Here is a 27,821-nt window from a genome sequence, read left to right as displayed (position 1 = left end):
GATTCATTGTAAAAAGAAATAATTTTTTAAAGAATATGCAAATAATGTTATTGTAATAAAAAAGAGGGGGGCAGGATCCAATTACAGAACAGCCACCTTTTCCTACCCTTTTTATGGCCCCAACAGCTGCATTTAGGGTCAGTAATTAAGCATGCAGTATGGGAAAATTTTGTATAATTAAAAAAGTGTCCAACAATATGTGCACTTATAAACAATTCCAGAATGTTACCAATGACTGCACAGACAGTTATGACTTCTGTATGATCATCCATTTGTTGCATGTGCAGTGAAATGAGTTTGGAAATGGTGGCCTTTGTTATGAATTTCCAGCATTGATTTCTCCGATTCTTAGACCTACTTTCACCCATTGCTGCTTTTCATGGTGGTGCCATGCTGTGGCCAGAAGCTCCAGGAGTGATTATTAGAAGCTCTGCAATCAAAGGAAGGGGACCAGTGGCCGATACATGCTGCTCTGCAATGGCCCACCCTCCTGGCCACACCCACTGCAGGAGAGAGTACTAGCTTACCTTCCTGCCAGCCATTTATCAAAGTGTCAGCTCAGATGGTGTGGCTTTTGTTAACGATGCATCTACTGTGTATAGCAAAACTTGCGAATCTAGAATTACATGATGATATTTTCAAGTAACTTACAGTTGTGCTTTTTCCTTTTTGTTTTTTAGTTATCTCCCATGGTTTGAAGTCTTTTATAAGCTGCTCAACATCTTGGCAGATTATACAGCAAAAGGACAGGTACTTTTCTGAGCTCTCTCATTTTGCAAACATTAAATGTCCTAGATAGGGTGAAAACTAACCATATAGGCAGTATGCTCATAAGAGAATAGCCAGTTGAATTGTCAATCTGTACCATACAGTCCTATAGAATGGGCTTTATGATCTACTTAGCTACTCTCATGAAAAGGGCTTTGAGAAATGCAACACATTTTAGGTTAGTTTTGGTATCCAAGAAAGAGTCATTGGAGAGAGCCAGGTACAGTTTAGTTAGGCAAGTACCATGAAAGTTCCTCCAGAATTCTGTTAATGTACCTTAATAATGGCCATAGCATCCCTGCAGTTCTGGTATTGGGCCTCCGGGAAGACAGACAGACTGTGCTTCCGGGAGTGTTGGACAGATGTCTTCTCTAAACCTATTTATGTGGTGCCCCGATACAGATTTGAAACGAGGTCTGCTGAGGCAAAAGGCCTTTTTCCTGTTGCTCATCCCATCTGTCTTACCAATGTAGAAGACATAGACCTTTGCACTTAAAAGTGGGGTGGTGTTGTGGAATTCAAGTATGCTCTTTGATATTTCATTCAAAATATGAACTGAAAATATTAAGGGTCAGTTCTAGGACTATAAACGAAAGTTGGTGGTGCATGGAGATTGTGCATATTGTAGAAAACTTTAGACATTGTATGTATCATGTATGTTTCAGATACGATAGGCTACTGCAGTACTGTTATAAACTGACTGGTTGTCATATGTTACTGCCTTGATTCCCTTACCATTTCTCCAGTAATAGTCGTATTTTGCATTTTATCACACTTGTACAGATTAGAAGAAGAAGGAGCGCTTGCCTTTTTATAATGATGTCTTCAGCGGAAAGCAAATAGTTTCTGTTATGAAAGAGTTGCTATGGAAGCTGGCCCTCCCTGGGATGAAATCGTAGTAATGCATAGGATGGTTCCCTCACTGATTTCTTGAAAGATTTCAAAACGTAGAAACCTACATGTGGGAAGATGTATTTTGTTTCTAAAAGCAGCATTTTATATCGCCAGGATATTTGCATAGAAAATAGTGTCATTTCCTTTGAGTCTACCGTATAAATCCTTTTGGCATCTGTTCCTCACATTTGCAAGTGATCTAGCCTCAGAGCACCCATATACTTACATCTCAGTGACTGGCATGAGATGACAATTTATTGTTTAGTGTTCCTTTATTAAGCAGGTACCTTTTTATTTCAGGACAGTCAGAGGAATGAACTCCTAGAAACACTTCATAAACTTCCCATCCCTGACCCAGGAACACCTGTTCATCTCAGTGTGGTAAGTGAGGGAAAATAGCAGCAAACTAAGGAGACACATTTTCATTATGTAACATTGTAAGAGAAAAACATCAAAACAGCGCTTTCTTCTTTTTGAGTCTTGTAGCAGATTATATTGTTTTCCCTCAGGGACAGGGAGCTGTGCATTCCCCCTTTCCTGTTAAAGCCCTGAAGAGCCTCTCCGTTTCCCTAGTGTTAATCCTGAAAAGAGTCCCCATCCTTTGATCTGTAGAGGACTAGGTGGGATTCTGTATGGACACTTGTGAGCATTGCTCCTTATCAGCTTGAGGGGTCACTGCTGAGCAACACAACACTCCTCTTATTGGGGTTCATGAGCCTATCTCTGCAGCACTCCCAGCCCCTGCTGGCCTGCATTAGGAACAAGACTGGGAAGCAAACTCCGAGTTCCCTGCCTGGCAGAGCAACACTCTGAGCACTAACACTTTGGTGCATGTGATTTTGGTGGTTTTTCCTTCCTTCCCACCTAGTTACTCCTCCTCACACTTGCATTGAGGTTGTTATATTTTGCTACAGTCTTAGTGGAAAAACTAGTGGAAGAACTTACGCTTGGGTTGGTGGGGCTTTAAGGGAAAGATTTCTCTTTGTTTTCTTCTAGTTGATGTTTGCGGATCAACCTTGTGTTCTGGGCAGCAATTGCTAAAACCGAAAGAGCCAGTGAAAAATACTCAACAACATGTTGCTTTGTGTGCTGCTTGGGCTTTTAGAATTCACATTTAGAACTGCTGATGTACAGCTACAGCTCTGCTTATCTGTCTCCCTCTTTCATTTCCCTTTCCCCCTCCTTTTAAAACTAACTGCTGGCTACAAACAGCTTACTCTCATCACTCCACCCTGTAATGTCAGTCGACAGGTAGCAGTTGTTTGGCCTAGCTAGGTCACCAGCTGGCAGTGGAGATGACCTAGTCCTATCAGGGAAAGCTATTGTATGAACAGCATGTCTGCCTGACCTAGAGGACAAGCTGTCTCAGAGACAGGATGATCTGTTGGGATATTTCAGTTGTTTCATACCAGTGGTTTCAAGGAATGCTGTTGGTCTCCCCTTGCCTCAAACATTTCATGAGCACTGGAGCAGGAAAGAATATCAAAGGACAGCTTAGGGACTACTTTTGTTTTGGGCTATTTAAGCATTTTAGTTTAGCTGTTTACAAGTTGATGGATCTGTAAGAGCTTGTGGAGTGTTTTCCTATTAATTGTGTAGTCTCCATATTCCATTTCCTCTGTTCCTTTTCAATTCAAATTAAAATAGTGACACATTGGGAAGCTAAAGTCTGCATTGCATACCAGTTTTATCTGTAGTCAAAGTAGCTGTTTCAGCTACTAGATATTTCAGCCGAAAAATTGTTCATGAAGTATGGAATGTATGATAAATCACTATATACAATAGAATTGTGTGACTTGTGGAAACATTACAAGAGCACAACAGCCCCCAAAAAACTTTAACACAAAATAAAGTGCCAGTGTTATAACACATTATAAAATTCAAAATAATATAAAATATACAAAATATTAACTTACAAACAAAAATACAAAGTGTGTCTAACTACCCTCGCTTCCCAAAATAAGAACATCAGAAATGTCTTGCATTATCAAAGTAGCAAATAATAAAACAAAAATAGTTTCCTGGAATGTAAAGCAAGTAAATTTCTCCGTTAAGCAATTCACAAATTGCAGTGGTGTGAAGCATCATGAAACTAGGAAACCAACATAAAAACTAGACAGTTTTTCAAATAGCTAAAAATAAAAAGGTGTACGCAAAATAGCTTTCCAGTTAAATTACTCAAACAGCATTATCTTCTTTAACATGCCATGGATGAAGTAAACTGACCATAAAACAGGATATCAAATTGCGAGTTTTGGTATTTGAAAGCCATGAATGAAAAATATATGGGCCTTGATCCTGCAAAGACTTATATGTACTTCACTTTGCACACATGGCCTTCAGTATATGGCAACATTAGCAATTGATGTAACATACAAACCTCTTCCTTACTTTTTGTACTTATTCCAGCCTCCTCTTACTTCTGTGGGTTGATTTAAAACATTTTGGTAATAGAGAATGGATTCCCATTTGTTGTCATCCTCCGACCCGTAGTGGAACCATTTATTGCACCTGGAAGAGATAATTTGTTCAGCTTTGTTTCTTTGTGCTGCACAATCATTTAATCATTGAACATGTTTTTAAAAAAAAACATTTTAAAAGTCGCATTGATGTTTCTTTGCAGTGGCCAAGTTCTGTAGTTAGATAACACTGTTAATTAATTTTATCGCTCGTAGTCTGTACAATCAGTTATTGTATCAGTCACATACAGTTGCTGAAACTTGCTGCATCTTTACAGTCAGGGCTTTTCTGTATTGTATGTTTACAAATGTGGAAATGACATTATATGTTTATAATGGGTTCTTCTCCCATATAGTAATATTTTTACCACTGCAACTCTCTAGCTCTGTATTTATTTTTGGGCTAGTTTTTGATATAACAATGAATGGATGTTTATCTGCTCATTATGCATGTCTTAACCATGACCAGCTGGACTTGAAGCAACAGCATCTGCTATGGACAAAATTTGCCATATGCAAACTTGGTAGTTTGTCTATCTGGTGTGGTAGATCAGGGCATCTAAAGGGGGTACTTGGCAGGTTGGAGCATTATTTGGTGCAGGTTTTTGACACCATCTACTGTGAACTTTCCAAACCACATAGCAATGCAAATATGCATTGCACAGGGCTGCTTTGTGTTTCTATTAGCCATGGGATTCAAGAGACAATAAGCAGGAGAATAGTTAATAAATTATATACCTTAAGTTAGAAAAAAATCCTATTCCCAAAAGTTGTTTGCTTTCTTAAATGGTGGTGCTTTTTTAATTTCACGGTATATATTTCCCTAGAGGAACTCTCATTTATTCTGCCAGGTAATATAATTTTGCAGAGCTTCAATCATTCTCAAGCAGTCATCAGGAACACTCTTAAGGTACCACTGGAGAATCCTATAATATATAAAAGGAGATATGTCAAGGAGATCAAGAGCAACCATTGTTATTGCATCAGAACTCTTTGTATTTCCTACAGCGATTGGGGAGGGTAATTATGAGAGTTCCCTCGTTTAACACAAAGGGTGAATTACCAGTCAGTTTCATTCTCTGAAAGTAGGAGCCCTTTTTAGATACAGCTCCATCTCTTTTGTTGCCTAAACAGTGAAACATATTAATATTGTACTACCTTAGGCCAAAAAGGAGCTAGCTGTTGTATGTTCTGTACTCAGACATGGATCTTGTAGTGGGCTGAGGAAAGATGGTCTGAATTACAGAAAGCTTTCGAGTTCTTCTGACATTGCCTCACACTATTTATGACCTATGTGTATTAATACATCTGAAGTACAAGAATTACATGTAATTTATCCTTTTAAAGATATTTGATACTTTGTAACTCAACATTCGATATAGTGTTTTTTTAACCTTGAGAAAAAAATCTAAATTTTGAAATCAATGGCAAAATGATCTAATTGGTAATTGATATAAAATGTTGTTATATATTAGTTTGCAGTTATGGGCTCAACACATTACTGATTCCAAGCAATATTTTGTATTTCTTTTAACTATGCAAAAATAATTTTGTGTTTTCCTTTCCAGCATTCTTACTTTAATGTGCCTGACATCACAGAGCTTCCTAGTATCCCTGAAAATGTGAGTAGCATAGAGGATTATACATTTTACAGTTTTTCCTTTTAATTTCAAGAACAGCAAGATAAAAAAAACTATCCTCACTTAGAGCTAGTAGTTCCTGTTACACGATATTTTGTGAACTCGTACTAGATATTGAAACTCTTCCACTGTTTATCTTCTCAAACATTAAATATTGCTGTACCAAATTGTGTTACAGGATGTCTGCTGCTAAATTGCTTCTGCAGGATTAACCAGTGACACAATAAATTAGCTTTTTCTGTAATTACTGTAAATTAACCCCATAAAACTTCTCTCCAGTATTCTCTCTAGAGCAAATGATTTTCAGTGTCATATGATGAGATTAAATTGTCTATTTAATTAAGAAAAAATATCAAGTGAATGGGAAGTTGTGACAGAATAATGGTCTCTTGATATAAATGTGAAATCAAGATGTTTATTTTCAGAGATGCAGACATTAATAATTAGTGTTCCCAAAAATAAGGATATTTAAAAATAAAATAGCTCATCAGAAAAATGGCTTATTCTGCAATAGGTGTCTTAGTGGCTGTTTCTTACCACTATTGATAAAGCTTGCTGCTTTCTGATTGGTTTGCAAGGCAAACTTAGTTTGAATGAATGAAAATATCTTTGATAAAAAGTTATTATTTAAGAGAAACACTTACAGTTTCAGCCCACCCAAAACTGACTGACTAAAAAACTGACTATTTTTGCTAATGTCTGTCAATTAAGGAAGCTCAGCCTTCTAAGTGCCATTTGCCAATGTCAGATACTATAATAATCTATTTAAAACTGAATTGTTATCAAGTAGAGATCTGTGAAGTATTTTTCAAAGTGACGCCATGGCAGACCATTTTGGGATAGAGGAGGTATGAGTGTGTGCAGCTGTGCATATGTATGAATGAGTGAGGCAGATGAGAAGTTTTATCTATTTCACTTTTACCTAAACAGGCAAACTAGAAAGGTATGTTGTCAAAAACTTTAGTTTTTGAGATACGTTAAAATTGTGTACATTCCTGTTTTATAAATCCTAAAGATTTTTTATTTTTTAAGAAAATTTACAATTTCACCATGAGCCAACAATAAAATAGCCCTGGCTTTTGTCACTTCCAACCCACTTGCCCCCAAATTAAAGTTTTGTGCTCCCTCTGCTGGTTTCCCAACTACAGTTAATATACCCGGTTTCCATAGTTCTGCTGCTGCCATCAATGATGCTTCAGACTCGGTAAGCAGAACAAAAGTATAACTTCAGTAACTGACTGTGCATTTTTATGAGACACAGTTTCTGTTTTAAAATTAAGCTGATCAGAAAGATTGAAAAATACACTATATTGAAGCTGTTCTTAATGTTTTCTGAAGTTTTTTATAACGCTATTTATTGTTTTGAGTCAAGAATGTTAATGATGAGTTTAAATATCTCTAGTTGAAGACCATAATATTTAAAATGCCAAAATTGCTAGGGCTTCAGAAGGGGTGAAGTGCAGTTGTTTTGTATAAAACCTCCTTGGACTTTTCAAGATATCACCTTTGGTATTTTCTCCCACATTTTCTATCCTGCCCCACTGGTGTGTTCTTAGTGTCTTCACAATTTGGTGTCTGAATTCTGGTTAAGCGCTGGGGCAATAAATTCCAGTTTTCTGGACTTCTCTGCAGCTTGGTGGATACACTGGTAGGAGGTTTTAAGGCTAACTTCCTCTTTTGTGAAGACAGCATGCTTCCTCTCTGCCATACCTACACAGTGGCAGGCAACAAATCAAGAGTTTGGTCTAGTATCCAGATGCAGATTATTAAGGATGATGGCCATGTAGACAAATTGGGATGGAGGAGCATGGTAGGGACCTTTTAAGCAGACCATGGGACTGTCTTAAATGATCACAAAGGGACCAATAAAGGTCCATTGCATACCACATAGCTTTCTAATGAAGGTTGAGCAGAACTTTACTCGGTTTCTGGGTTTTTTTGAGTGGTTTCTTCAGAGATACACTTCAGCCCAGTGTTCGTACAGTGTCTTGTACAGATTTCACCATACCTCAGATGTGTCATCAGGGGAGAGGTCTGCAAGTGTCAAACACAGAGAGGACCTAGCTGACATTTGCTGGCCTTGACCACTCTTTAGACCTCCTTGTTGTGGGCCTTTTCCAAATCTGCCTGCCTGACATCTCAAAGTCTTGCTGCTAGATAAAGGACAAAACCTTCTGAGGTCAGATGCTGCACCAAAAAAAAAAAAATCCATTTGTGTTATAAAAATAAAGAATCCAGCCAGACCTTCTAATTATTTATTAGTGTGTTGCTTGGTGAGTTTGTGCAGCAGATGTTTGTCCTTTGTTTTTCCCATTGCAAATATACATAGTTACCCGCTTTTCTGTAGATCTTTACATTACCATTAAATTTAAAACACATGCTTTATTTATTTTTTATGGCATTGGTTTTCCTAGAACTTTGATACATTAGAAGTAATACAGGACTTACGTCCTGAAGCTAAATCAGCAGTCAGTCTGGTTTGAATGAATATGGTATCTTTTCCCAAGTGGTGGTGGTGATAATGTTTTAATGCTAATTTGTCTTCTTTCATCTAATGATCTTAAAGATTTTACAGTGAGGCCACCAAGAAGGTTGGGAAGTATTATTCCCATTTTACAGATGGGTATGTTGAGTCACAAAGAGATTGAGTTGGGAGTGATCAAATAATAAATCACCAGCAGAGATTAAAATAGGATACAGGATATACCACACAGTACTGGTTTCAGAATGTATAGTTTTATTTACCTTCAGTCTGTTACATCTGCAAGTGACGTTGGCTTGAGTTCTAAGGCAGGAGCCAACTTCCCAAAATATCTGTACAGGAGACATGATGAATGCTTGTGAATCAAGGCTTTTATAAAAGAAAAGGCTTTGGACCAGAAGGACTTGGAAACACTTTGAAAGCTTAATGTTCAGTCTGAAGGAGAGGGGATTGCCTTGTGTTGCTAAAAAGCATTTCCTTTGGATCATTGGTTGGTGTTGATAGGCTTCAAAGGGAATAATGTGGTCCCAGCAATGTGGGTATCAATGTGGATGATGGGGGCTTTAATGGAGGGAATAGAGAGTTCTGATAGAGAATGCAGAGGAGACAGATGGGAATAAAATGGAAACAACAACTGATGTGATCGTAGAATATCAGGGTTGGAAGGGACCTCAGGAGGTCATCTAGTCCAACCCCCTGCTCAAAGCAGGACCAATCCCCAACTACATCATCCCAGCCAGGGCTTTGTCAAGCCTGATCTTAAAAAACCTCAAAGGAAGGAGATTCCACCACCTCCCTAGGTAACGCATGCCAGTGCTTCACCACCCTCCTAGTGAAAAAGATTTCCTAATATCCAACCTAAACTTCCCCCACTGCAACTTGAGACCATTACTCCTTGTTCTGTCATCTGCTACCACTGAGAACAGTCTAGATCCATCCTCTTTGGAACCCCCTTTCAGGTAGTTGAAAGCAGCTATCAAATCCCCCCTCATTCTTCTCTTCCGCAGTCTAAACAATCCCAGTTCCCTCAGCCTCTCCTCATAAGTCTGTGTTCCAGTCCCCAAATCATTTTTGTTGCCCTCCGCTGGACGCTTTCCAATGTTTTCACATCCTTCGTGTAGTGTGGGGCCCAAAACTGGACACAATACTCCAGATGAGGCCTCACCAATGTCGAACAGAGGGGAACGATCACGTCCCTCAATCTGTTGGCAATGCCCCTACTTATACAGCCCAAAATGCCATCAGCCTTTTTGGCAACAAGGGCACACTGTTGATTCATATCCAGCTTCTCATCCACTGTAACCCCTAGGTCCTTTTCTGCAGAACTCCATTCGGTCCCTAGTCCGTAGCAGTGCATGGGATTCTTCCGTCCTAAGTGCAGGACTCTGCACTTGTCTTTGTTGAACCTCATCAGATTTCTTTTGGCCCAATCCTCCAATTTTTCTAGGTCCCTCTATATCCTATCTCTACCCTCCAGCGTATCTACCTCTCCTCCCAGTTTAGTGTCTGCAAACTTGCTGAGGGTGCAATCCACACCATCCTCCAGATCATTAATGAAGATATTGAACAAAACCAGCCCCAGGACTGACCCCTAGAGCACTCTGCTTGATACCAGCTGCCAACTAGACATGGAGCCATTGATCACTCCCTTTGAGCCGGACGATCTAGCCAGCTTTCTATCCACCTTATAGTCCATTAATCCAACCCATACTTCTTTAACTTGCTGGCATGGGAATAAAATGGAAACAACAACTGATGTGATAAACTTAGTCCAATAAATTTTTATGCAAATTCATCAATCTCGGTCTCAGTGTAAGAAAAGAATAAAAACAAATTTTGAAAATGAAACCCTTAGTCTAAGGTTTGTTGTTTAAAGATGATTCTCAGCTACTTCTCAGGTTTCTACTTAATAAAAGCAGTGCTTTTCTTTGCTAATGAATATCATTGTGTAATTGCACACTCGGGTTTTATCTGTCTGTCAAGGTAACTTTCATGTAGGATTGTGGTTTATATAGACAATAATATAAAGGCATTAAAGGAACATAAATCTTTATAGTTTTTAAACAGTTGACCTGCATTTTTAATAATGCCACATACCATGGCAGTAATTAGATTTTTAAGCCTCTATTAACAAATCTTTAGTAGTGCTAGATTTTGAAGTTGTGTGTAATGATTAATGGAGAATCACATAGAACTCCATTTGGAACATTAACAAACTTGTCGTAATTATCTGGCTTTGTGTCAGACCAGAATGGTTAATGATCCACAAAAGCATTTAGTGTGGACAGTTACATATAACACCTGAGATTTCACTATTTCAAAAGATTTCTTAGGATATATGAAAGATTTATGAATGCATTGTGACTTTCAGAAATAAACAAATTGGGTTCATTGCAGGAAATATATTACCAAGTAGTGTTAGACACACGGTATCCATTGTATTTCAGATTTGTCAGGTAATTTAGCTGTTTCAGAGATGATGGAAGTTTCTTTCTGATGTGCTGTGATATATATTCTTTGCATTTTACATCACAACCTCAAACTGCATGATATCTCACTTATTAAAATATATGTATCTGATTTAAGTTCTTGTGTTCCATAACTTTTTTCAAACTAGTAATTTTATATTCCTATAGCTAGACCATTTGTAACAGAATACTCACCTCTTTCTTCTTTCCTGCCCTCCAAAAGCTACATCCTGGCATTATAAAATATATTATGGATTACTTAATATGTTAAGCAACTGATAGATCTTTGAAGAACAACTTTTAAATGTGTGACATTTGGAAGAAAATGTGCTTCTAAATAAATCTGGCCTATTCCAAAAGGGAAATTTACAAAAGACTATTAAATGAAGTTTAGACCTAGAGATGAGTGACTAGCTATGATAGTTTGAAAGAATTTGTTTTTCAGTGATGCATATACATTTTTAATGGCAGTTTAGCATACATAGAAGTTATGGTGCACTTACTATTACATTTGTGACCCCAGTTGTTATTCCATTTCACAGAAGGGGGTACACTCAATTGTAATCCTATTGAGAAGTTCTCTTTGGGATGACGGTGAAGGAGGAGGAAGCAGGAGTGAGATCTTTTGGCCTGAATAAAATCAACAAAAAGTGCACATACCTATTAACAATAAAAAAAGAGTAATTGTTGAATGAATTTAGGGTGGGACTGTGAAAGTAGCATGAAGGAGTTATTAGGCTTCCAAATCTCATTGATTTTTAATGGGATTTGGGTACCTGATTCCCTTAAATTCTTTGAGAAATCTCAGCTTTAATGTCCAAGGAGAGTTTTAAATGGTGAGAAATCAAATACATAACAACCGTACTGAGTACATTGGGACTTCTCTGTTTTCAAGCAGCTTGGTTCCTACTCATTTTCAGCTTAGCAACTTAGGAGGTGTAGCCACCTATTTTGAACTTATCTCAATTTTCTCTTTAAAGATGACATCTTTTTTTTATAAATAAATGTGCAAATCACTGCACATGCGTTGCCCAGCCTCAGTATCGTGCCATGGATCCTGCATGTTCTATAGGTGCTCTCTCCACTTTCAGAAATTTGCAGATCTTTAGAGAGGAAAAATAAAACCATATAAAACTCTCCACATGTAGATATATAAATGTCTCAAAAAGCCACTGTCATGCTTAGGCAAACTTTACAAAACCTTAACAACTTTTCCCCATTAAATTGTCCAGTTCTCTTCCTTTATTTGCCTCTGCTGATAGATTTTTGTTAATCTTTTAAGCTTTCACTTTCTGTGTAGTTGATTCAGTTCAGGCAGAATTCAGGGATTCTACACTCCTTTTGCTGTGCCCGACTCTGCTAACGTCAGTGGAAGTTGCATGCTCCTTGAGGGAAGAATGGGCCCCCTAATATTTGTAACATCTTGATTCATACCACTTGGAAAAACCTGTGTCGTCACGCGCTGTGTTTTGGCATCACAGAGAGATGGGTGTGTGGGGAAAGCAGAACTTTAAAGGAGACAGCTTCTGTTTAGACACAAATATCTTGCTAATCAGCACAGATGGGCCGAGAAATACAGAAAAAGTACATGACAGTTTAATGGGGTTTTGGCAAAGTGTGTTGTTTTTTAAAAATATACCTGTATGTGGCCATAGGTTTTCCATAACAAGGGGTCTAATGAGACCTGAATGATGTCTTTATACCTTTTTGTTCCTTACTAACAAAAGTGAGTTTATTTTTGAATATTTTATTTTTAAAAATCACCACAAAAATCCTCCAAAAATCAGGCGTAATTTTTGTCTCTAGCTCTTCCTTTGTATTTGGATGGCAAGCTGTGGAACATATTTTTGCACAGTATGAAGCTTCTTGGCAGACTCCTCAGGCCAAGTATTGGTGGTTTTAGAGTTATCTTTGGATCTGTCAAAAGTGCTAATGGGCTTTCTGAGCTTCTTTAAGCTTCTACATCCTATTTGATTTCTGCTTTTTGTGTTCTGCTTTATTCTATGACGATTAAGATCCCACTTGAACAAATGATTTGTCTTAATTTTGCTTTATCACATGTGCTGTTTGTATAAATATGCATACTTACCTTTCAGCAACCTATAGTACATCCACAAACAATTTATTTTGAGTCAAATCCATTAATTTGGTCTTTTCTGGTGTGCCCTGAATCAGATTAAGCTTCCTATTCTAAAACTTCTTTTAAATGCAGCTTGCATTGAGTTTAAACCTTCTCTGCAAATTAAGAGCCTGTTTCTTCCAGCCTTGCTCAGACTGAGAAGCACCTTAGTCCATGAGTTAGTACTCCATTAATTTCAGTTGGGATGGCTTGCAGAGTAAGGTGTAAGTAAGGGTGACTAATATTTTACTCACTGTCATTCATGAGCCATTTCACTACTCAAGTAAAACAGTAGCATGTGCTTCTCCCCACTGCAGTGTGTGGAAGGAACACTGGCAGAGCTGCCCAGAAGGGAATGCCTGCTGCAAGGGAGCATGGCCCTCTAGGATGGGGAGGAGAGGGAGTTGGGTAAATAGCTGCATGATGTAGCTTGTTTCTTTCTCAGAGCTGCATAAGTTACAATTATGTTGCATGGTCACTCTTTAACCTGAGCAGCAGCATTGAGAAGAGCTGTGCTGGTGTTCCTGCAGGAAGCATTCACAGGAATTCAGCTCTGTATCTGCCTGGATCTTGCCTTGGCTGCCAGTATCAGTAGCCCTGCCCCTACCTGGTCTATTATTCTTTGAGTAGTGTCCTTATGGCACTTGTGCCCTATGTGCCTTTGATTGAAAAATTTTGGTGGTAGTGCCCCGAAATACACCCTACACATCCTCGTGCCCCATACTGAGGATCTATGGAGCTGTGCAGGCGAATGGCCCTCAGTTTCTTCTCAACCACCTCAACCTGAGATGAAGCGCTAGTGTGCCTACTTCGCTATACAAAGGTTATGCCTTAGTCTAATTTTTTTTCCTTTTCCTTATACTTAAATTAATTCTATACTTTGTTTTGATTGTAGCAGGGGTTTGTTTTTGTAATCCCTTCCCTCCTGGTGGTGGTCTTTTCTTTCGTGATCCCCATTGTCCCAAGGTAGGCGAGGATCTCTGGGTTTCAAATGTTGCCTTGCTTGCTAGGAAGCTATCCCGGTCAGTGAGGGGCATTCCTGGTGTATCTGCTGCTTGGGAGAAACACACATTTCTCAAAAGTGTTCTGTCTGTTCAGCATTCAAAAGCAGAACTAGGAGATAAAACGTAGACTCTTAATGATGGAGCATTCTCTCTATCCGGCCTCAGATTGAGGCCAGGAGATTCTGGCTGGATGTTGGCGTCTGAGTTAGCATAATGCCCTGTTGACATCTGCATGTTCTCCCAGATCTGCTCAGGAGAGAGCCTTGGAGGACTCATTCTCCTCTTAAAGAGTCCACTTCAGGAAAGCCTCAGTCTCCTCAAAGTAAGTCCACATTGGAGACCTTGTGTCCTGCACTGGGTACTCCAGGCTCCGTTGATATGAACCTTACACCTGGGGCTCTGAGCTCATCTAAGATGAAAGGCATCAAATGCCTTAGTACCGAGACCCTCCTCCATACCACAGGATGAGGGCACTATAGTGAAGGAGTCTAAGCACTCTGCTTCTAAAAGGGCAGTACCTACAACTCTTTTGGTATCTTCTATATATAAACTGGCCACCAACATGTCCTCAGAATGGGAGAGATGCCATGCTTCTCATACTGTCTTTGTTCTTCCCCAGCCATCTTTGTTAGTACTGTATACTTCCATCAGACAAGACCAGAGCAGTCTATGTCCTTGGTACTGACTGTGGAACCTTTCCCTGTACAAACTCAACCCCGCACAGTGCCACAGGAATTCAGATACTCCGAAGACTTCCTTGTTTCAGATGAGCCAGAGTCTGAATGCCTCTTGGTACTGAGAATGACATGGTCACCAAGGCTGAACTATTTCCTGGTACTGTTCTGTTCTCCAGCACCCTCTGAGATGGGTAGAGCTCCTCCTTTAGACAGGGAGGATTTCTCTTTCAATTCCCAAATATCAGTGCAGGATTCCCCTATACACCATCCAAGGGACTTTCCTCCTGCCACTTTTGGTGAAAGAGGGGAGCCACTTCTGGGATGAACTCGTGCCCCTCTGCACTAGTTCAAGCAGCATTGGATGGGATGCCTCCCATGCCTTATGTACTTTCTCAGTGGCCATGCTGGATTCTTGGGCTGCAATAGACAGCAATTTTCACAAGCTCCTACACTTTTTGATGTGGAGACCAAGAAGGAGATATTCTCCTCACCTATTTATACTCCCTCCATTACTTCAGGTGTTGGAATCCTTTAAAGAGCAGGAGGCTACTCCACAAACAAATATCTTCTCTAGATGAGACAGTTGTGCTCCTTCACCTTCTCTGGCTGATGATATCATACAGTTCCAAGACATAATGAAACATATTGAAGTCTCTTTACAGATCCCATTAGAGGTGATCAGAGAGTCTCACCATAAGCTCCTGTATATTCTGCAATGGACATCCTCTGCTCATGTTGTCTTTCCAATCAACATGGCTCTGTTGGACCCTGCTAAGACCATCTGGCAGACCCTGGTAACAATACCACCAACTTCCAAGCATTCCAGTAAAAAATATTATGTCCCAGCTAAGGACTCTGAATTTTTATTTTCCCATCCTTCTTATTCTCTAGTTGTGAAAGCAGTGAATGACTGGGGTGGACAGCACCGTGCTAAGTTACACCTTATGAAAAGGATCAAAAACGTCTGGACATGACAGAACAACATAGTCTGTATTTTCTACATCAATAGACCCACGGAGATGCCCTTTCTACTGAAGCAATAAAGTTATTGAACTGGCGTATAGCCAATCACACCCTCACTTCAGCAGCTTACGTTCCAGGCTACAAAACTCCATAGCTAACAATCTCAGCAGACACTTCTCCCATGATTATGAATGGGAGCTGGACTCTCTGACTCTCAATAATGTTTTTCTGACTTGGGGATTTCCAGAAGTGGATCTCTTTGCCACCATTATTAGCAGGAAGTGCAGACAATTTTGCTTGAGAGAGGGTTTGGCCCTTACTCTTGGGGAGATGCTTTCCTGATTCCATAGACAAGGAAACTTCTCTATGCATTTCCATCCACTCTCCTAATATTGAAGGTAGTAAACAGGATCAAATAGGACAAAGCCAAGATTATATTAATAGTTCCAGTGTGGCCCAGACAGGCCTGGTATCGTTACCTGATTTACCTTGCCATTTGTCTGGGAATGAGTTTTCTGTCCAATCTCAGTCTTCTCTCTCAAGATGCCGGTTGAACTGTCCATCCCATCCTGGGAATTGGGCTTGGTTACTTGATGGTTCTTGGGGATAGAGACTTCCTGTTCAGTAGGTGTTATTAAATAGTATGGAAGCATCTACGCCTAATTCTTACTTGCAGAAAAGAAAAAGGTTTCACCACTGGTGTGACCATCAACATCTTTCATCCATGCATTCTTCACTCTCAATGATCCTTGACTATCTGCTAGTATCAAAAAAGTCAGGATTATGTAGAGTTCCATCAGGGTTCACTTGGTGGCTATAATAAGGGCATAACCAAATTCATGGCCATGAAAAATGCGTCACGGACCATGAAATCTGGTCTTTTGTGTGCTTTTACCCTATAGTATGCAGATTTCGTGGGTGAGACCAGTGTTTCTCAAATTGGGGGTTCTGACCCAAAAGTGAGTTACAGGGGGTCACAACGTTATTTTAGGAGGCCACCCTTACTTCTGCACTGCCTTCAGAGCTGGGTGGCCAGAGAGTGGTGGCTGCTGACCAAGGGTTCAGCTCTGCAGTCAGCAGCGCAGAAGTAAGGGTGACAATACCACACCATGCCATCCTTACTCCTGCATTGAGCTGGCGGTGACTCTGCCTTCAGAGCTGGGCTCCCGGCCAGCAGCCGCCGCTCTCCAGCTGCCCAGCTCTCAAGACAGCACCACCACCAGCAGCAGCACAGAAGTAAGGGTAGCAGTACCACAACCCTCTCCCCCCCCCCAATAACTTTGTGACCCCCCCCCCCAACTCCTTTTTGGGACAGGACCCCTACAATTACAACACCGTGAAATTTAAGATTTAATTAATTGACCTCATGAAATTTGCTATTTTTAAAATCCTATGACCGTGAAATAGACAAAAATGGAATGTGAATTTGGTAGGGCCCTAGCTATAACAGCCTTTCATTCCCTGTTGAGGGACTTTCAGTGTTTGCTCATCCCACCATGGCGAGATTCAGTAAGGAGTTGAGGAACCTTTTTTTTCACATTTAGGATTTAAACTTTGTAATTAAGTGTCTTATGAAACCTCCTTTTGAACTGTTGGGCACCTGTTCACTTCTTCACCTATCCATGAAAATGGCTTTCTTGGTGGTCATCACTTCTTGAAGAGTCAGGGAAATGGGAGCTTTAATGGCGGACCCTGCTTTTACATTGTTTTTCAAGGAAAAAGTTTCATTACATCTGCATCCTAAATTTCTACCTAATGTATCATCTGAATTTCACATCAATGAAGTCATTCATTTCTTGGTTTTCTTCCCAAAACCACATCAGACCAGAGAGGATACCTTCCTCACAATAGATGTCAAGAAGGAGTTAACCTTTTATTTGGACGGAACCAGGTGATTTAGAAAATCTCTAAGACTGTTCATGTCAACTGCTGACAGGTCCAAAGAGTCCACAATTTGCACCTAGAGCCTCTCTAGGTAGATTTCGGGATGTATTATTTCTTGTTACAAATCTGCTGATATTCAGTTTCCTCTTAGGGTATTAGTCTATTCCACAAGATTTCTGTCTACCTTGATGACTTCACTCAAAAATGTTCCCATTGTGGAGACCTGAAGCGCTGCAGCTTGGACATCCATATACATCTTTTCCAAGCACTGTGCAATGGTTCATTTTTCTAGATCAAATGCTGCCCTTGGGAATGCTGTTTTGTCTTCAGTATTGGACTCTGATCCAAAGCTGCCTCCTTAGGTTGAGCATACTGCTCTAAGTCACCTGAAGTGGAGCTCCTATAGGGACACTACTTGAAGAAGGAGAGGTTACTCATTCTGTGCAATAACTGGAGTTCTCCGAGATGTGGCCCACTACAGATGATGCACTGCTAGCACTCCTTCCTCTCTGGTTCAGAGTTTCTTCTTGTGGGACTTTGCAGTGGAGAAGGAACTGAGGGCAGTTTGCTCACGCAGCCCTATATATCCTTGGTACAGAGCATAAGGATATGTAGGGTGCATGCTTGGGCTGAATGGGCACTACTACCAAAAAATCTCCGATCAAAGGCGCCTGGGGTGCTAGTACCCCAACGTGGACCACTAGCAGGGACAAACATCTCAAAGAACTCCATTTATTGCACAAGGTGAGTAACTTCTCCTTCTGCCATTCCCTCTACATTCAGCAATAGACATGGCAGTGGAGCGGTAGTGGTCAAGGAGCCCTGGCTCTGCCCTCCTTTTTTGTGTTTGTGTGAGAGGTGTATCTAAAGTTTCACTCTGTATGTTACGTTTTTAATGAGCATGCAGAGGTTGGATAGGTTGCTTTTTCATTGTAGTATAAGCCAAAATAAATACATAGGCTGAGCATTAGACTGGAAAATGGGTATTTGAGTTCTAATTCTGTCTCTTAGATGGACATGCTCTATAGTCTTGCAAAAGATGCTTCCCCTCTCCTTTGCTTCAGTTTTCCAATCTCTAGTATAGGGATGCTTTCTGATTCTCCTTCCCAGGGTGATGAGAGTATTAATGTTCACAAAATACTACCTAATCATTTTTTTGGATTGTATTTTAAACGCTTCTGGTATATTCCCTATTTTCACGGTTGCTCTGGAGTAAATTGTGCCGTTAGCAGATTTTTACATGGTCAGCTAATTTCAGTTAGCTGAATAAGAAATCTCCAGTAGCTGTAATTTGTGGCTACTGTCAGATTTCTGGAATATATTTTGTGTGCATAAGAGAACCTATTTTCCTCACAAAAGATTTTCCTCATTCCATATTTAAGTTGCAGGAGTTGAGAGTGAAATCACACTAAGCTGTGTAACTTTCTGAAATCTGAGCATTTGGGAGCATTAATTAAAAAATAACAAAACTAAGCACAGGCTGTAGCAGCAAAATCACCCCAGTCTTGAGCTGACGTATTGCTTTCTTCCTGTAGGTCACTTTCTGGTGGCAGTTTGATTGAAGGATGAAGTTAAGGTTCTCTTCTATCTTGAAGATATTTGTATTTGTAAAGTTTTTCTCAAAAACTCTCTCATCTTTCTTCCTAGAGAAATCTGACAGAGTATTTTGTAGCCGTCGATGTCAACAACATGCTGCATCTCTACGCTAGTATGCTATATGAACGTCGCATCCTCATCTGCTGTAGTAAACTGAGCACTGTAAGTAAATTTCAGAATATTCTCTTGACAATTCATTTTAAAAAGTGCCAGTCATGCTGGAGATCATCTGGGATACCTAGAATTTGCGTAAACACAGATTTAAAACTGTTTGTAGGGTGGCAGGAATATTGTATTAAAGTTGGATTTATTGTATAAATGAATATGACAAAGGGCCAGTCTTCTGAGTTCTTCCCTACTTAAAAGGACACTGTATGCAGAGATGAGGCACTGTAGGCATACTGAGAAATAATCACAAATCACTGGAATCATTAATAGCCATACAATCATTATGTACATTCGCATAAGCAGACAGAAGCAGGGAATTGCAGAAGAGAGAAGTAAATGTATGCTGTCAGGATGTATTCAACATACCTGATTTCTGGCTAAAAAATGTCTGTGTGAAATCAGGTGCGTATAGATAAAAAAACAATAAACGTATGACTGTGCTTGGGCTGTGGAAAATCCCATAGCAAAGATGACTTTTCTGAGGTTCTCGGGCCTCTCAAGTGTTTGAATGAAAAAGTTTTTCTCTTGATACAGATGCTGTATAATAACATTTACACCATGTTAGTAAAACCCTTTTTCATATGCTTATTTGAAAGAAAAATAGATAAATGATTCTTTCAGGCAGAACTTCTGGTGACCTTCTCTTGATGAACCCAGATGGTGAGCTCTAACACGTTAGAGAACCACATTTTTCGCAATTTTGTTTGATAAGATGTAGGCTTAATGCTACTTAGGTTCCATCAAGCATCTGAAAGATGAAAGCTGCTGAGCACTCCAAAGTGCTGTCTCTTCTAAAAATGGCTGCATATCAATACCAAAAACCTAGCCTGACTTAGTTCAAAGTTTAGCATTATGCATTTGAAGTTTTATCAGTCAATAAGATCGTGATTTTATGTATAAAAGAAAATGTTAAGTTTTCATTCTGTTTGCTCTGTAAATGGGTATTGATTGTTTTCCGTTATGAATGATAAACAGAGGATGGTTAACTAAACGTTGCCTTCTAATGCTGTAGACTAAATACTTGAAAGGCTCTTTCTAAAGTTAGAGCACTTATTTCCATTTGTATGGTATCATCTGGCCTTTTAAAGGTCTGATTTTGATTGTATAAGATTATAACTGCATCATAGACTGCCAGAAAATACTGCTGAAACAATACATACCAAAACCATAAAAGAATAACATGTACGTATTGGGAGGGGGAGGGAGAGAGAATAAACCCGACTTGTATTCCATCTCCAGCTAGAAATAATAATCTATCTAGTTAAGAAAGGAAGATGAGATCAGGAGTTTCAGTATAATCTATGGGACATTCTAACAACTTTAGACTCTTGTGACCAAAACCCTAAAGAACCAGTAGCGCTTAAATACTACAATGATGGACATTTTAGAAAACTGTTAGATAGACAGACCTATGCAGTGTATTCTTCAGTGTGCTTTTATATACACCCAGCATTGTGGTTTTGCTTTAGAGTCAGAGTGAACGAAGCTACAGACCCAGGTCTAGGATGTAAATCAGTTTGTGTGGGCATGGTGGAGGTGGGGTTGAGTGATTTGTTTGGTTCAGGAAAAAGGGAATTAAATGTAGTATTATAAATTTGGAAGCGGGATGGGGCAGCATCAAGGTAAGGTAAGGTTCTCCCAACTATAGAGCCTGTGTGCTTGGTTGGCATGATCCACCCCTTCGTAAGGTAGGCTGGAAAGAAGCATTACTTACCTGTCACTTTGCTTTCCTTAATAAGCTCTTTCACAAGTAGGCTTGTGTTTTCCTTCCTTATCATCTTTCTCCTATTTCTCTTTCTTTGCCTCTGTCCAAGATAAAAGCATATCTGGCTCTTCAGGGTGAGAGTTAGCCTTACTATACATTTGTATCTTACAACTATATATATAAACTGCATTGAGATTGGAGTGACAGTTTAATACAGGTTTGAAGTCTTGGGCGAGAGCCAGTGATTCCTTGCCTGCACACTTGGCTCTGCATGATCCAGCAGTAGGAACAAGCTGCATTATTTTATTTCAAACTGTGCTCAGCAGAAGCCAAGACCTTGTAACTGGAAACTTACCAAACTCTGAGAAGTCTCAAAGTATAGTCAGTGTCTTGTTTTTTAAAAAAGGAACTGTTGGCAATTAATTTGTTTAACACTTGTGATTTAAATGTAATATCAAGTAAAGTAGAGAAGAATAAGCAAAAACCTTAAAAGTGGAATGAAATATCCTGTGCTACGTCTCCTGAAATTCATATTATGATTGAAGAGCTCTTAATATTGGCAAGTTAAATAAGATTTGGTGGTAGAGTGCTGAGATCTAACCTATTAATTATTACGTGTGAATTGTTTGTCATTAAACCTGTGGAAAGTTTATTGCAATTTTGCATTGGTTTTTTGGTTTTTTTTTTCAACTGGCAAATGCTGAACTGTGAATTTTACTGAGTATTCACAAGCTGAATTTTAACTATTCATTTTGTGATCTAATTCCTCATACAAAGACAAAATTAATCTAGAATGCATAAAACTGAGTGTGTGCATATAGCAAAGGCCTCTTTGTGTTTACAAGTTGTAACTGAAAGAGAGGGGAAGTGGAGTATATCTTCTAGCCAGTATTCGAAGCTCCAGCACAGCTTGCCCTTACAGTCCTGCCCTAATACCTATTATACCTATACCTATTCACTGTAATGCAGGCAGTATAAATATAGAAAATATGGCCAAAGTAAGCAGCCTGGTGGTTCTTGGAGAAATTCACAAATTGAGTCTAATTCCTAAAAGTCCGCCACCTGGTTACTTTTCATTGAGGTTAATTTATCCCCAACCAGGATATTTCCAGCTTTAAGCAACTATTTGTGCAGAGAAGAAACGCTGTTCTGGCATAAATAGCAAATTCTGTCCCTCTCTATGAGCTGAGAGCCTGCCAGTTCTGTCCATAATCATCTCAAGGTAAAGGCAAGTCGGAAATTGTGCTGTGCATTTGCTTTATTACAGTAAAAGCTTTTTTATCCAGCATGTTGGAGGAATGGGGGGTGCCTGTAAGTGATTCTGGTTAACTAAGAGGGAGGGAGTCTGGGTGTGGGGCTGGGGGTTGGGACACGGGAGGGGGCTTGGGTAAAGCGGTTGGGGCAGAGGAAGGGTTTAGGGGGGTTGGATCTGGGGGGCGCTCACTTTGGGTGGCTCCAGAGAAGCAGCGACCTGTCCTTGCTGTTGCTAAGCAGAGGTGCAGCTAGGCAGCTCTGTGCGCTGCCTGGCCCTGCACACTGGTTCCGCAGCTCTCATTGGCCGGGAACCAATTGAGAAGTCTACATGGAATACTTTGATATTTCCAGCCTGTCTCCTTGCAGATGCTTCTGACAGAACCAACCCCACTGTGCTGATGTGTAGTTTTTATGGTTCACTGATACACCTACCTTATACAAAACTCTTAGTGGAAACAACAGCTACCATGCTCCTCTGTGGCACTCCATAACAAGAAATACAATTCTCTTGAGTTATCATGCCATGGATGAGTCATCACTTTCTGATTGAAAACAGTAGGGTCGCTGGTGTTGCTGAAAATTGGTCATTGTTATCTTCCAAATATTTATTACATCAGCAATATGTTTAATTTTTCCTGCCTTCTATTTTCAAAGTATTTATTAATAGACAAACTTTCTCTGTTAGTTAAAAACCAAACACACTAGCTTAATGCCTCATTTAGACACCTTTGTTAAAACAGCTCACTGAGTAAAAATGCAGAATGTGGTCAGTGTGTGTTGTGTCTGTGCAGTTTTTTATCCCTTCCTCTCTTACGCTGCTGTTGTGGAATGATCATATCTGTGTCTGCTGGAAAGCAGAGCTATAGGGTTTTTCCTCTTGTTGCAGAGCTGTTGGGCTTTTCCAGCTTTACTGAATGGTGTGTCTAAGAGTTTTGTTCCTCTTTATTGTGGGACTTTTGATATACCTTTAAATTAATGTAATAGTGCCTAAGAAAAGAGCTCGTAGTGATTGTAATAACTGGTGTGATATCACTTTTATCTGGGCCAAGCCAGCTATTGTGTAAGATCACAGTCCACCATCTATCAGATGCAGTTGACAGAGATCTCAGAAAACAGCAAGCTGTTGTTTTTTTTAAGGGCGTGGATGCACAGACCAGATTTTCACTTTATGAAACATAATAGCACAATGCTTAGAATGGCAACGACAACTCTACATAAACTTAATTGACTTTGAGAAGGCTTTTGATAGCTTTCACAGGACCAGCCTATGGCGCATTCTGTGGGCATATGGAATCCTTCTCCATATAATGAACATCATCAAAAGCTTCTATTCCAATTTTACAGGCAGTGTTGATCACAGTGAGCTCAGTTTTGAAGTCAAAATAGGAGTACATCAGGGGTGTGTCATATCTGCTATCCTCTTCAAATTGCCATTGACTGGGTAATGCAGCGTACACAGAAGACATGCCAAGAGGCATTATCATGACCTTTAATATTGCCTCGTCATCACCACTACGGATAGAGGATCATGTTCTCACCAGTGTAGAATAATTCACGTACTTGGACAGCCCCATCAGCCAGGATGGTGGAACGTGCCAGGACATCCGGAACTGAATCAATAAAGCCAGGAACACCTTCAGCTTAAATACAGTCTGGAAATCATCAAAATACAATACCAAAACCAAACTCAAGATTTATCAGTACTTTCAACACTACTTTTTAGTGCAGAATTCTGGGGAATAAGAAAGTATGACCTGTCCAACCTTTCTTCATTTCATACAACCTACCTCGGAAAAATCCTCCGTATCTTTTGGCCCAGAACAATCTCAAACCAAGACCTATTCACACAACCAAGAAGATATGAGCACCATCATTGCCAATAGGCGTTGGAGGTGGATTGGCCATGTACTTCAGATGAAAACTGATTCCATCACCAAAATAGCAATAAGATGGACACCTGAAGGCAAGTGAAAACGAGGCTGTGCAAAAACAACATAGCAAAGAGCTGTGGAAGCTGAGCTGAAAAGCCTGCAGCACAGCTGGGGAACCATTTGAAAGACTTGCCAGAAACAGATAGGGGTCGAGGAGCTTAGTCACTGCCCTAAATGCCAGAGGCATAATAGGAACATGATGATGAGGATGATGATGAATGGTGCCTAAATGCTAGAGTATATAAATTGTGTAAAATTAACATAGTGGTATAAGCTCTGCATGGTGGTGTAATCTGTCTCCTCAGTATTTCCATATTCTCTTGTATAGGTGTGAATATATTATCGGAAGACAGTTGGTGACATAGGTTAGTCAGTTTTGTCCTGGTGACAATGCTTCCTCAGTATGTTTCACTCAATTGATGTCAGTGGCTATGATGTTTTAAATTAACACTATCTACCATGAGATGTGATGCAGCATTCTCTTCACATTATTGTTTAGGCTTTTATAATTAATACCACACTAGTGCAGTATTATTTTTGAATTGGGTCTGGCTTTTTTATTTTTAATCTGAATCAAAGAGAAAATTTAATGAAATTATGTGGTGGGGCTTTAATGCCTGGCATGAAGTTATAGTACATTACACATTTTTTCAAGGTAACTTGCCATATTCCTGTTGGTAGGGTGCTTGCATACTCATGCCCATGCAATGGTGCTCTTGAGCTTTGAGAACCTTCTATGATAACAGAGCCCATTGGGACCTCACAAATACCCCATTGTGGTTCTGAGAGGTCAAAGCCGATGTAAGGGTAAGCTGTGCAGCCCGCAAATGCCTCCATTCCTTCCTTTCCCTGGCTAGCTGCCTACATAGGGATGTTTTCTCCATGCTTAGAATCTTGATTGGCGCTTTTTTTACGAGTTTCTCCTGTTTTCTAGTAATTGTTTTTAGCTGTTAGTTAGTTATACTAATATTTAGATCATTTTAAGTAGTCTTTAAAAGTTTTTACTTGGTTTATGTGTCACTGCATGGTTAGTGTCTTGTTTTACAACATGTAGAATAAGGTGCTGATTTGTGTGGTGCTGTAATTTAACTAGCTGTTGTAGTTTTGTTTACGATCCTAGGATATTCAAAAGCTTGAGGGCAAAATCTCATTACATAGGATTGATAATTGCTGTCTAATGAATATTCATCATGTCTAATTACTTTAGGCAAATTTTACACATACTGGCTTCCTAATTTTCGCACTAAGTCTGTGTCTGCACTATACTACATCACTGGCCGTGGCATGTGGTGTTAAGTGTAGCTACATGTTGCAGTGAACAGCAAACCATGTCCATACTGTGGTATGTAGCTACACATTAGTGAAAGGCTCTGGCAGAGGAAGGCAGCTGGGAAAGGCTCCAGCAGGTGAGAAGCAGCAGGAAACCACGTTGCTAAAAATAGCAGTGTAGACAGGGAGGCACATCTTGGGCAAATAGAGAACCATGTAGGATACTCAAGCTCATGCCTTACCCTTCAAGTGTCTTTAGTTGCCTAAGCCATGCCTCAGCAATTACACGGCTACTTATATCTATGCTTGCAGGGCTACACAGGTATGTACACCGCACATTGCCGAAAGAAGCATGCAGTGTACACATACCCTGAGTATGATTTTTGATAGGATCATTTTCTTGCACTGAAATTTAAGATTTACAATACCTCTGTTATATACCAAGTGCTTTAAAGTTGATGCAAATTCAAATGTGCACATTTTTCATTACTAGCTTTTAAAACAATATTAAACAAATTATGTATACTTGGTTTACATGCAGTATCTAACAGAAATAAAGTCTCTCTAGCATGCACTTCAATAATAGTTTGTAAAAATGTTAGCTTTGGAATCAATACAAAAAATAAATGGTAGAATATAAAACATTTACCTAAAAGAATGGAGAAAAATTACTCTTAAAGATTACTTTTCCCCAAACCTTTTCTTTACTTTTTATGCTTTGAACTCAGATAACTAAAATATCCTTTCTAAACTAATTCAACAATTTTTAGTGTTGTTTGCCAATACAATGTTGCCTTCAGTCTAAATTGTGTATTTTTTTTCAGTCAAAAGTATAAATATATGTGGATTCTTCCAGGCTATGTAGAAATGTGACTGTGTAACTCATGGATCAGTAGCTGATGATATGATGTGACATTTCAAAAGCTCAATTTTGTAAGTGACAAGTGACTTCATTGTCCTCACATTCCACTTCGTAATGCATTAAAGGTTACAGTGAAATATTAATATTATACATTAGTCTGAAGATAAGATCTGTGTCATTTTTGTTACTTGAAACAGGGTTTTGACATCAGCTAATTTACACTAAATGCTAATGATACAGCTCTGCTTTTACAAACCCAACCTCACATGCCCCAACAGGTGATTCAAAGAGAATTAAAAATAAATCAACAATGAGCTTTTGTTTTTCAAATTGATTAATGTTCCTCTACCAGGAAAATTATGGATACTTAGACATGCAGACAAAGTGTTAGTTTAAGAAACATATTCTCAGCTCATTGCATGATGCAGTAGCTGCTTGCTGTCCATTAGTGTTGGTGGGAATTACACTACTAAGAATATTCCCCTAAATGTGAATTTTTTTTAACAGATTTATCTCAGCATTCAGGGACATAAAATAAACCTTGATAGAGTCATTGGTAAACCACTCTTCTTTGTCGAGTGCTGTCCCTGTGGGTGGTCCACTCCAGGTGACGGTGCGTCCTGGCGCTGTTGATCGGAGATCTTCGGTAGCAGTGCCTGGTCGGGACGCACGCACTCGGCTGCTGTCTCATAGTCTCGTTAGAGTCTGCCTGAGTGCGCGTGTCCCACATCTCCATCAGTTCCTTCTCAACCGTCCTCAGCTGAAGACAGGACTCAGGGCAGTGCTAACACTCTTCCCTGGTCTCTGAAGGAAACAATCACAAAAATATAGAAATAGTTAGTTAGTAACATCCCAGTTGTTTCCCTTCCTTTAGAATAGTTACTTAGTTTAAAAAACAAAACAAAAAAACCCAACTTTTTTTCCTCAAGCTCGTCTCCTGCGGAGATACTCTCCCCCGGCACTCCCAAGTTCAAGAATGCCAGGGGCTTCAGGATTTAAAAAGTGTCTCTCCTGTCAGGACTCTATGCCAAAGTCCGATGGACATTCACGCTGCATGAAGTGCCTAGTCGAGACACGTGTCCCTGCTAAGTGCCTCCATTGCACAAGCCTCAAAACCAGGGCTCGTCATGACAGGGACCTGCTGCTGAAAATGATTTTTTGCAGAAATCCCTACAGCCATCTCCAGAGAAGGGCAATGGCAAACCCTCTCCCTCACACTCCCCGGCCAGGTCTGAACCTATTAGGAGCACAGCTTCACCCTCTCAGGCAGAGAGGCAAGAAGCCCAACCGTCTCCAAGCGGAGACTTTCACATGGGTAAAGGGTCTCTTGCAAGATCCTTACCCTCAGTGCTGTTAGCACTTGAAGGCAGGAGCCTCCGACCGTCCCAGCACTTCAGCGGCTTTCGTGGAGCGCAGAGCCAGGGACCCAACTTCCCGTGCAGGGAAGATCTCTTCGGCATCAAAAATAGACCCGGTGCTGACAGCGCGCTCTACTCCAGTGCAGACAAGAACATCGGCACTGAGCCTGCCCGCCGCTCATGCAGCAGCAACAGACCTCTCACAGGGCACACACAAGAGACCCGCGGCACTGGGGAAAGCTAAACAAAAATCTGTGTATGCCTCAGAGCACAGATCGTGCTCAGCGGAGCCAGACCCTAGGGAACAGGAACAACAGTTC

The 27,821-nt window shown here is 40.0% G+C and overlaps 1 protein-coding gene across 8 annotated transcripts in view; it reads left to right on the top strand.

Moving 5' to 3' along the window:
- DENND1A (DENN domain containing 1A) overlaps positions 1-27,821 on the top strand; it is a 413,337-nt gene that overhangs the window by 164,603 nt on the left and 220,913 nt on the right. For all 8 annotated transcript variants that reach the window (XM_077835776.1, XM_077835774.1, XM_077835772.1 and 5 more), the window contains exons 6-9: positions 681-750; positions 1,963-2,043; positions 5,690-5,743; positions 19,006-19,116. In XM_077835776.1, coding sequence (XP_077691902.1) covers positions 681-750; positions 1,963-2,043; positions 5,690-5,743; positions 19,006-19,116 — 316 coding nt within the window. The remainder of the gene's footprint in view (positions 1-680; positions 751-1,962; positions 2,044-5,689; positions 5,744-19,005; positions 19,117-27,821) is intronic.

The sequence above is a fragment of the Eretmochelys imbricata genome, chromosome 16, assembly GCF_965152235.1.
Source record: "Eretmochelys imbricata isolate rEreImb1 chromosome 16, rEreImb1.hap1, whole genome shotgun sequence".
NCBI classification, from domain to species: domain Eukaryota; kingdom Metazoa; phylum Chordata; order Testudines; family Cheloniidae; genus Eretmochelys; species Eretmochelys imbricata.
This window is presented reverse-complemented; position numbering and strand designations above follow the sequence as displayed.